The sequence below is a fragment of the Gallinula chloropus genome, assembly GCF_964237585.1.
Source record: "Gallinula chloropus genome assembly, contig: HAP1_SCAFFOLD_100, whole genome shotgun sequence".
NCBI classification, from domain to species: domain Eukaryota; kingdom Metazoa; phylum Chordata; class Aves; order Gruiformes; family Rallidae; genus Gallinula; species Gallinula chloropus.
In genome coordinates, this window is record NW_028168077.1 from 506,561 (window position 1) to 517,892 (window position 11,332).

At 38.3% G+C, this 11,332-nt stretch overlaps 1 protein-coding gene across 1 annotated transcript in view; it reads left to right on the forward strand.

The window, feature by feature from the left end:
• LOC311204830 (DNA mismatch repair protein Msh3-like) overlaps positions 1-5,461 on the forward strand; it is a gene marked incomplete at its 5' end in the record, with an annotated part of 51,026 nt that extends 45,565 nt beyond the window's left edge. Inside the window, 2 exons of the mRNA XM_084281176.1 lie at positions 1,780-1,954; positions 5,007-5,461. Coding sequence (XP_084137302.1) covers positions 1,780-1,954; positions 5,007-5,115 — 284 coding nt within the window. The 3' untranslated portion in view covers positions 5,116-5,461. The remainder of the gene's footprint in view (positions 1-1,779; positions 1,955-5,006) is intronic.
• Positions 5,462-11,332: the final 5,871 nt, after the last annotated feature.

Below are 11,332 nucleotides of genomic sequence, written 5' to 3' on the forward strand. Positions count from 1 at the left end.
AGGTTGTCTAGTTTCTCTGTGTGTGCATGTGTACTTTTGGCATCTTCATCCTATTGTGTAAGCAGTTTTCACTGCATTGTGTGAAGAACAACTTCCTCTTGTTTGTTTTGAAACTCTTTTGAAACAACATGTAGCTTCACCTGGTGGTCCCAGTTCTTTGAATTGGAAGAGGCAGAGGAATAATCTTTGTTCTTCCTGTCTGTGCCATGCCTAATTTTGTAGATTGCTGATCATAATTGCATCCAGTTCTGCTCTTGCCAGGCAGAAGAGTTGCAGCATTTATGCTTGTCACTGTTGCTCTGAATTAGTATTTTCAGTAAAGTTTGTCAGCTCTCTGCTTAGCCCTTTTCCTTGTTTGACAAGTACCTTGAGCCTCTCTAACTGCAGTGATGATCACCCTTCATGGTGAGAACTGACTGTTACTGTAAGTTTCCTATCTTTTAACCAATTATATACAAATGCAAAGGCATTCCTTTTAGATTATGGCTGCTTAGTTTTCAGAGGAGCACTTGATGCAGGGCTCTTGTCAAATACCTTTCGAAAATTCACACAGGGTTTATCCACTACATGTGTCTTACTCACATGGCATCCAAACTTAGAACAGATTTGTGATGTAGGAATTCCCTCCATACCTTTGCTTTTTTTTCTTTTTCTTGATGTATCAGGTTTAATCAGGTGCTTGACAATTCTGCTTGTATTCTGGTTTTCCTGCTTTGCCTGAATTCTTCTTAGGAATATTTAAGAATTGATATGAGCATCAGCATGTCCTTTGCTCACAAAGTTCATTAACTGGAGTGTTGATCTTTGATCCCATGATACAACTGAGATGTTACCAACATTCAGTACTTACTAGTCCTTAACAGCTGTGTCCACAAAGCCCTATCATTTATGTTTCACTTTGTCTTATTTCATGTTTATGTCCTGCTTCAGCATTTCTACCTTAAATGTTATTTTACCTGAACCTTCAGGTTTTATGTAGTCTTTACAGTTTTGCTACAGAGAGACACAATAGCCTGTGAGCAAAAATGCATCTGTGTTTCTTACTCTATAACTTTAGCTTCTGTTGTCTTAACATTTTAATTGTTTCATTTAAGGTGAGTTTTATGGCATGTTTTTTCCCAATCTTTGACTTAGATAACTCAATTCACCTTGAGTCATTATCAGTTATGGAAATGTCCATTGTTCCAAAATCTTGCAATCTTAAAACAGAAAAGTGAATGGTAGTGAATGATGTTGTAGAGTTTCTGGTCTTTACACAAGGCCTGGCTTGTGCAGAGTTGCAACAAGGATGTCTTAAGAGGAAAAGGAAGGAGTCATAGGACCTATAATGATGTCTTTTACATTTGTACCTTTTCATCCTGTAGAAAACCCCCTAGCAGAGGATCCACCATCCCAACTTGTATTTTTTTCTAAGCATTTTTTATGGCTTTCAGCCTCCTGGTAGGCAGGAAGCTTTTTAATGTGGTGTGGTTATGGACTTCTTGACTGATAGGTTACCGACACTGTCATTGCTTAGCAGACATGAGATGGAGTGTCCCAGTTGCAACATAATTAATCAGTTTGACGTACAGTTTTTGACACACAGAGATAAGTCTGCTAAAAAAGACACCAGGTAAACATCTATTTAAGAGTTTTTTCATTCTCACAATGGGTAGGTAAAACAGAATAAATCATACCTGAAGCATGAATGGCAATGAGACCACAGTCTTTGTCATTTCAGTCTTTGGTCTGCTGTGTTTTATTAACATAATAGTTTCTCATTTTGGTTTTATTTTTTAGGATTTGAACACGAAGAGAATCCTGAATTTATCACTTTCCTTTATCAAATCACTAAAGGAGTCTCTGCAAGGAGTTATGGGCTAAATGTTGCCAAACTGGCAGATCTTCCTGAAGAAATCTTGAAGAAGGCAGCTCACAAATCAAAGGAGTTGGAGAGGATAGTGAATATGAAAAGGTCAGAACAATTGTGATTTCCCCTCTCCTCAATGAATATTCAGCTATGAATTTAAGAACATTTCACACAGTATGCATTAAAAAATGTACAGTAAGAACTACTTCAGCTACCCTCCTCTACTTTTCAGGGAAGACAGTGAAACAAACCTCAAAAAAAAAAAATCTTAGGGAAATCGTGCTATCTCTTTCAATCAAAGCTTTAGATTTAAAAGGTAGATACTATGTCAGAGGTTAATTGCTGCTCTCTGAAACAGGATTGGAAAAAACTAAATGCATGTTGAGCTAACATTAGGAATAAACTGTGGGGGGTCTTTTTCTTATGCTAAATACGTAATGTATGCTTTCATGTATGTATTTTCTCTGTTTTCAGAGAAAATATTTAAACATATATTTAATATTTAGAATATAACTCACATCTAGTATCTCTTCTGTTCTACCAGCGATAGTGAAAATATTAATATATTTAATTTGGAAAGGATATTATTCTCCGTGGAACTTGTATTTGCATAATACAATATAGATGAATATTCTTCAGTTTAACTTAAAAAATTAAGTATTTATGATTTAATTAAAGTATTAATAATTTATAATTTATTTTGTTTACCTCCTCCTCCCACTCCCCGACACAACACACAAAAATTTACTGAAAGTTTGGGCGTTTTAATATCTTTCTGCTAACCACTTTTCATTTAGGAGCTTATGCACTTTATATAGAGACTAGTTATGAAAATTCTTATGTGTGTCAAATAGTATCACCTCTATAAAACCTGTAACATTATATATATAGTTTAGATATAAGTATGTGCGAGCATTCATTTTAATTTCCACTGAATTTTTTGTTATTGTTGTTTTCAGTGGCAGTCCTATCAGTAAACCTTCAGGAATATAATAAATTAACATCCTTGTTGCCTGGTGGTTGTAACTAATCCTGACAGAATAATTTTGTATGAGAAAATTTTGAGTACTAATTATTTGTAGGTGCAAGCAGTTCTTTTGAAACTGAACAGTGCTTAGTGCTTAACACCAGTTTTTATCCCTTTTTCAAAAAGCAAAATAATTCTTTTGATGATACATGACAGTTTGTGGGAAAAATAATGTGGTGGCTTCTGTTAATTGGAAATAATAGCCCATAATTGACAAAAGTAAAACAACAAATTACTAGCAGTGACTTGACTCTGTTGTTATGTGGGGTTCTAAAATCAAGGAAAAAAAATGTTTTCCAGAAAGGTGAGAGTATGAGTTGGAAGGGTAGTGTTACTGTGTGATAAAATTAAGATGCAAAATAATACTATATGTACATTTAGCTTGTATTACTTTGTTCTGTGAAAATCATGCTAGCATATTACTTGGACAGGGCACAGAGTTCTAGTGTGTCTCCAACCTGTGGGCAGTAAAACTACTATCCAGTGATGTCATTAGAAGATTGATTTACAGTGCCCATGGAGGGGTAGCATGAGGGCTGACCAGCCAGTTTTAATTAAGGGACTTAATTGTGCCCAGTTGTTCAGCTTTTGAATAGGTAGGTAAGCGATTGTCTCTATTTTAGATTTTGGTATAGAATTTGCTTCTGTACTTGTGGTGGTTTGGCCCTGGCTGGAGGCCAGACACCCACCAAAGTCGCTCTGTCACTCCCCTTCTCAGCTAGGCAGGGGAGAGGAGATATAATGAGAGTCTCAGAAGTGAGATGAGGACAGGGAGAGACCATTCCACAATCAGCACCAAGGGCACAACAGACTCAACATGGAATAAAATGCACCTATTTATTACCCAACTGAAACAGGGCAGGGTAATGAGAAATCAAACCAAATCTTAAAACCCCACCCCTCCCATCTTCCCAGGCTCAACTCCACCCCCCCATTTCTCTCCCTCTTCCCCCAGCAACACAAGAGGATGGGGGCTGGGGTCAGTCCATCAGATGTGGGTAACCTGCTGCCTCTGAGACTAGCTTACACCATGTGATGTTTGACGCTTTCTCTTCTCCCTTTAAGGACAGTGAGCTACACAGGGGGTGAGGGACAAGGGACATCCAAGGCACATCAGTTGGTAATTCATCAGATTTGACCTGTAGCAGGTTATTCCTTCCCTGGAGACCTTTTGCACACACTTTGTAGGGAACTTCATGCAGCTGTATAAACCTGGAGCTCAAGTCAATGACAAAGTAAAAAAAAATCCCAACAAACAACTATTATGTCCAATGACTTCAAAGAGTATAAATGATTGTATTAATTTTTCCAGTTCTCCCGTGTAGGTCATTATAGAAATACTTGCTTTTGTATATTCCTGTTTATTTTCCCTTATTACCATGATGTCATCTAAATGCCAGAGTATTTTCCTATACCTTCTCCTCAAAAGAGGCATTAAAAGATTCAGAATTTGGTATGACATATCAGTGGTAGGAAATAAAAATTATCATGAACTTGGGAATAAAACTCAGACCTCTTCGTAGCAGTATACTTGTGGTGTAACAATACCCACAGGCTAGCTGTCTTGTCTTAGTTTTTAAAACACATTCATTTTATTTAAGAAAATCCACTGTGTAATTCCATCCAGTCTTGACATCTTTGTCATCAGGAATGTATTAACCTATTTTAAACATCCTGTTGTTATTTGTGTCAGCTCTTTTTAAATCAAAAAGTATTAAAAAAAGAACACAGAAGGATGTGTCTACTCATTTATATTGAAAATATCTCTTTATGGTTCTACTAATGCACATTTGTTGGAATTGAATGCTGAAAATTAAACAGTGCAAACTACAATGCTGTTTGTTGCCTTTGCTCTTGCTCAGTGTTCTATTTCATCTCATCTTTTCTAGTGCTCTGAAGTTAGCTATAAAATTAAATTGTTGACTGACAGAGCTGGAATAAATATGTTTGGAAATGTTAACTAATTGTTTAAAGATCACATAACATTTTAAACTGTGCAAACTGCTGGTTTTGACTGTGTATAAAATTTTGCATAAGACTATAGGGCTTTCAAGGTTTGATGTGTTTAATTTAAAAATACTTCCACATTCTGACTGATATTTGTTTGCCCCCCACCCCCCTTTTTTCCAGGAAAAGGCTGAAGTGCTTTGCTGAAGTATGGCAGATAAATGATTCTCAGGAACTACAGAAATGGAAAAGTATGTGTGAACCTGAAGATGAAAGAAAGGACAGTTTTTAGTCTTCAAATCATGCTTAAAGATTGAAAATATTGGGGATGCAAAATACAGATCTGAAGACAAACAGATTATAGGTGCATTAAGCTGACTTTTCTGCCTTTTGAGAGATAAGAGATGATGCATTGTGATATGATGCTCCACACCCACTTCCTGATTGTATCTTTCTCACTCCACATTTCCTCCCTGAAGTGTTTTCACCCTTTTCCTTTAATGCAAAATGTCTAGTGGCATTGGATTTGGTTTCTAATATGTTTAGAAAACAAGAGAAAAATTACGTTGATAAATAATTTGGCAAATATTTTTAAATAAAATAATGTCTTTTAAATTTATCACATTTCAATTTCTATAAAAATCCCTCTGTGTTGCAAAAATGTAGCTGAGCCTTGACTATGCTATACTGCTGTGCAACTGGTAAATGACTGCCATAAAGAGACTTTTTTGGTTTGTTTGTTCTAGTATTAATGCATTTAAAAATCACTGGTTTTGTAGATCACCCTCTAACATGCACCATGAATTACGAACAGTGTGTGGCTGGATAGGAGAGATGGTGCAACTAGTAGTTCTCAAAGCAGCAGCACAAAACACACATTGACTGGTTTTCCTCTTCATTCTTATGCATACCTGCTTCTTTTTCAGCTTCAGCTTCTGATATTGGCATGGTCTGAAGACTGACATACCCTAAATAATTACCATAAGATGAGATGAAAAAGGCAATTCAGACTATGCAACTGACATCCCCTGTGCTCTGTCAAATGCAGAGTAAAGCTGGGAAACATGTTTAAAAACAGAAATGATGTTTTTTAAATTTTGAGTGTGATATCCAATTGATTTTCCTTTATAAACATAACCACTTGCTATGAAAGTGGACAGTGATGTCCAGACACTTAAAACTTGGTAAATACTTTGTTGTGTTTAAAAAAAAAAAAAAGTGGAAAGAAATTAAATAAAATATAGTCTTTATTTTAGTCTTTTTTATAGTCTTGATGAAATGAGGTTTTGTAATCTTGGAGACAGCTGAACCTTTCTAATTTTTTTCAGTTTATATTTTTTTTTCTGAATAATGCATGTCAGATGAAGATGAAGTAGTGATATCACATGGGATTGAATTAGCCTTTCCAATATAGAGAACTTCATGCAGAAAAGCTTGTAATTTTTTTTACCTGTGAAAAACAATTGCTAACCTGCACCAAAGATTTTTTCCTGATAGTTCAGATGACAAAGCATAATTAAAAAAAATATATAGTTTGTCTGCTTCAAATAGCAGCATCTATTTAATACAAGCATCTGCTTCTGCTGTGTGTGGTGTATTGATGTAAATCAGAAGAGCTGAAGAAGGAAGCAGTTTTTTAAGGTGTTGTTGCCCAAGTGTTTTTAGCTTTGCCACATGTTGTGAAGCACAATGAGTGTAATACTCCATTATTAATGCACACAGCTGTGGTGCATTGGAACTCAGGACTTGTGACCACAGTCTTCAAAGAGAATAAATAAGCCATTACTGAATTCCCATATGTGCTAAATGTGCCTTTAGTGAGACTCTCTTTACCCTCAGGGGAGCATTCAAACTGTGCCTCTGACAAGGAAAAAAATACCCACTACACCTGTATGAAGTCTGAAAAGAACTGAGAAATACAATTAAGGATGGAGAAATGGACTGGCCCCTTCATACTATCAAGAGCAAAGCAATTACAGCAGGCTTTTCTCTTAATGCCTGCGATCGTATTAGAAATAACTTCTGAATTTAGCCCTGCTCAGTTCAAGAACAGAGTTTATCTTGCTATCCCAGTAAGGTTTATTTCTAGATGTGCAGGCTAATTATTAAAGCCACTGTTTTATTCTCTGCTGATTCCTAGCAGATAGGTAAAAAGTTACAACCATTTGAGGATGCACTATGAAGAGATGGCGTACTATTGTTACATGTGTTTGCTGCTGATTTTAGGATACATCTGTAATGAATCACACAGTACAGTGCCACTTCATCTAGAGCTTCTTCTGATGACGTGGAGCAGCCACCCTCATTAGCAGGGTGAGTGCCACGTGAGTGTGATGACTCTGGGATGTGACGAGTTCAGACCTCACTTGGGTACATTTGCAGAGCATGAGATTAGGTGTAGTCTAGACAGGCAGCCAGACAGACATTCCTTGGCCTTTGTTAGCACAGAACACTAGAGGGATATAAAGAAACAAAGGCTTGCTGGAAAACCTGCAAAGGCATTAATTTTGTAGGAGGTTTGGGGTTTTTTTCCATGTTTTTTTGCTGTTGTAAGCTGGGACTTGCGTGTCTGTCATAGCAGGAGTTCTAAGAGATGGAAAGATGAGAAGCCTCTTTTGTGTTTTCCTTTTTTTCTCCTTTCTTCTTTTCTTTTCAATTCCAGCGCAGTAAGTTTCATCATAAAGACAGTTTGAAGTACGGTTTTTGGTAGGTGGTACAATCCTAAACATGTGCCCAGTTTTTAAACCAGAGAAATAAACCTTTTGTCCCAGTGCTGAGTCAGCAAGTTTGGATCTTTCATGCTGACAGCTGCAAGACTAAAGAAGAGTGATCCATACACAGAACATGCTTGGTTGTAGTGGGAATTCGTGCTCTTCTGGAGGTCGCCTTCAAGAAAAGAATGTCTAAATATCTTTGTCAAAATATGAATATTTTTGGGAACCTGCACAGTGTTGGCTCCTCCTGCCTGTGCCAGCATGTTACTGACGATAGTAAGATGTAATACTGATGTGAAAAATACAGATTTGTACTATACATAAAGGTATGGTCTCCCTGAAAGACTTTAGCACTTGATGGCTTTTACCTGGTTTCCTGAAGTATTTATCACTCCCTTAGGCTTTCCCACTGTTTCCTCTCCCCTGCTCTTGAAATATAAATTTTAATGCCTTTGTGCATCTTGTCTGGAATGTTATTGCCTTTAGAAACCGCAGTGCCACACGTTAGCAACAAAAACTGGTAGATGGTTTTGATGGAAGAGAAGGCGAGAGAGGGCTGGGTACACTTGTCACTGCCTTTTTGTGTTTGGTTATGTAAGAACGTAATTATAGAATACCCAAAGTAAAACACATTACCAGTAGCAATTACCTTTCTTACTGGCATACAGTGCCTTTCACTGAAGTAACTCTCAAGAGGATTTTCCCATGTATCACAAAGTTTTCCAGAAGCATTTATAGAAATTACATTAATTTACCTACCACATAAGTTTACAACCCGTATAAATGAATTTAAAGATCACTGAAATGTCATCTGAGTCAGGTATTGCAGTTAAGTCTGTTCACTGCAATGAAAGTATTATTTATTCAAATCTGTGGGAAAGCAAAGCATCCAAATATTTCTACTATATGTAAAATTCGGTGAGAATTTAACTCAGTTATTTGAATTTCTTGCAGGTCTGACATAAGTGCATGTTTCATAGGGAGATAAGAGTTTGGTAGATTGCATTGCACTGAGAGAAGTAGGACGCTGCTCCAGAATCTGGATCACACTGCTAGAATGGCTGTTGGAGGGCCTCCTCCCCACTCTCACCCCAGGTGGCCACTGCAGTCTCCTTCAAAATCTTAGCACCAGCACTGCCAGTCTTGGACAGCAATCTGAAATGTAAGTCTGAGCCCTCTGCCTCTTCCCCCTCTCCAGTTTTACAGCCCATGAATGGACTGGATGCTTCTCATCACCTTTTAATTGTTCCTAAACGCAAAGGCCACAGCAAGCGGAAATTTACCATCACAGCATCATTTTCCCATCTGTTTTCAAAGCCTCCCTCACACCTCCCTGCAAAATCCTTGACACTTGAACCCAAATCAAATGTTTGTTAAATCCCAATTCAGTTCTGGGGGACCTACCAGTCCAGCTGGTAGGTAAGCATAAGATTCAGCTGTGAGACCACTTATTTGGGTCTTAGAACCACATCAGTCCAGTGCTGTTGACGGTCCTTGTTTTGTAGCTCTGCTTAGGAGAAGCTCTGGATTTACCCAGCTTGGTACAGTCCTGTACTAAAAATTCTCTTACCAAAATTATAGAACTCTGCTCACTTTGACAATGCTTCATTTGTCACTGTACATGGCTAAGCACACTTGGTGTGGAAATCCTTCCCTTGAACCGTATATTAGTTTCTTCCTCAGCTACTGATGCACAAGCTTGATGACTTCCTTAATTACATTATAGATTTTTCTCCTTGCCTAGCCGTAAAGACAAGTAGGAAGCAAAGGATGTTCTCTTAATTAAAAAAAAAGAAGAATTTCTGAAACATCTTGTTTTGTAAGATGTGAGTCCTTGCAGGTCATGCTATTAATTGTGAAATAATCTATTTGTCCGAGACTAAACTGGATTAAGTCATAAATGAGCTGTAAAGAAAAGGATGACAAGGCCTAAGATACTATTCAGGGGAAATAAAGGGTGAGCAAGATAAAGACAAATACAGAAATCTAGGAATAATTCACTGTTCTAAGAACAGCAATAGGAAACGGAGTGAGCAGGCACTGGTTTGATGCTTTGGCTATAGGTAGAAGACATAAGGTGAAGAGAGCTTGCCCAAGGCTGAGTGCTGCAGTGAGCTCTTGTGCTGTTGCTGTGGATGGCCAGCACTCAGACTACAAGCAGTATCTTTCCTTCAGAGGTGTGATCAAGAGCATCTTGCCCAAAGTAGTCACAGGGAGATGGAGGTGGTGCCTGGTCATAGGATTCATGTCATTGACATCGCAGCTTGTGGAGGATGAACTAAGCCATCAAGGGAGGGCAGGGAGATAAGTTTGATGGCCCCTCTCCTCTCTGTGGGTCACACACAGAGGTGTTCTCATCACTCATGATGGAGAAGGCGTTTTTATTCCATCCTCAGCCCTGCACAGGTTCATCACAGAATAAAGTTCAGCCCTGAAATACAGGGCTTTGCCTGTCTTTTAAATATATATTTATATAATGTTCATTAAAAGGCAGAGTTTTCAAATATATTTTTTGAACTTGCAAGGAATTTTTAAAATTTTGACTGCCTTCCTTCCAGATGTTTCCTTCTAAGTAACAATATTTTGGGGGGTATTATAAAATGAGGTAATTTTTATTTAAAATACTGGTAGATGCCCCTAGTAACAAAACTGAAAAATACTTCTGATTTAAATGTATTTTTAATGTTTGGGTCTTTGTTTGTGGCAATCGGTGATTCCTGGGAAAGAAGGGATTGGAAAACACAGCAAAATTTAAATAAACAATCTGCAATGAAGAAGTAGAAATCAACATTGCTTTTTACTTACAATAATCCAAATATCCAGGGTGACTTAAAACTCGGTGTCCTGAATACCAGGAAGATTACTAGATATAATTATCTCACTCTTATGTAACACAAAATAAAAAGTTTCAGTCAAGTGCTGAGCTTTTCCTTCTGCCTAGATACTGAAATATTTCTCTTTGCATATTCCCCTCTGCGTAAAGCATTAGAAATTGACTGTCACCTTAGAGCATTTCAGAGTGACTCGTGTATTGTGTGAGCACATGTTTTTAGTTCTCAGTTTGGGGAAGGGGAAATGACAGCACCGTGATGCTCACGGCTAGAGGCAGGTACCACTGAATTTGCCATACGGGACCTCCTTTTGCTGGTAGGTCTGTCAGGGTGGGGGACTGGCGTTTGCCTTTACATGGCTGAGTAGGACGCTCAACCTCCCCCAGGGCCCTGGTCCTCTGGCTGGACAACATCACTTGGGAGTAGGGGGGCTGTGGGTGGGGGAATGCCAATGTCCCTTCCCTGCGGGATCCAGCGGGACAGGAGGACCAGGCTTGTGCCCTCGGAGGACTGGGTTGTTTAGTCAGCTGAGGTTCCCACTGCTGTAGAGGAAAGGAGAAGGGAAAAGGTCTGTTCTCTAGTTGATCCACCACAGGGGACAACACCACACAGGGCAAATATTTATTTAGCAGTGAAAAGGCTAAAGATCGTTCCTTAGATCTCTACTTGGATGTGCTAACAGGCAGCTTGTCAGCCCCCCCTGTGTGCCTCAAACTTCTCTATTGCAATCACTGGAAAAACAAGTGCTTCAGTGAGAGCAAGCAAAGAGGGAAGTGGGGGGGATGTTTAAGGAGAAGACCTTGAAACAGCGTTTTTGTCAGAGTTTAAGTCAGCCTATTCAAAAAGCATATCTCCAGGGAGTGATAAGGCTTGTAATTTGGGATTTTTTTTCAAAACTCCAAAGTAACTAAGTTTTAAGAAAGCCAAGTACACAACACCAAGGTACGTTGAGCTGGCTTTTCCA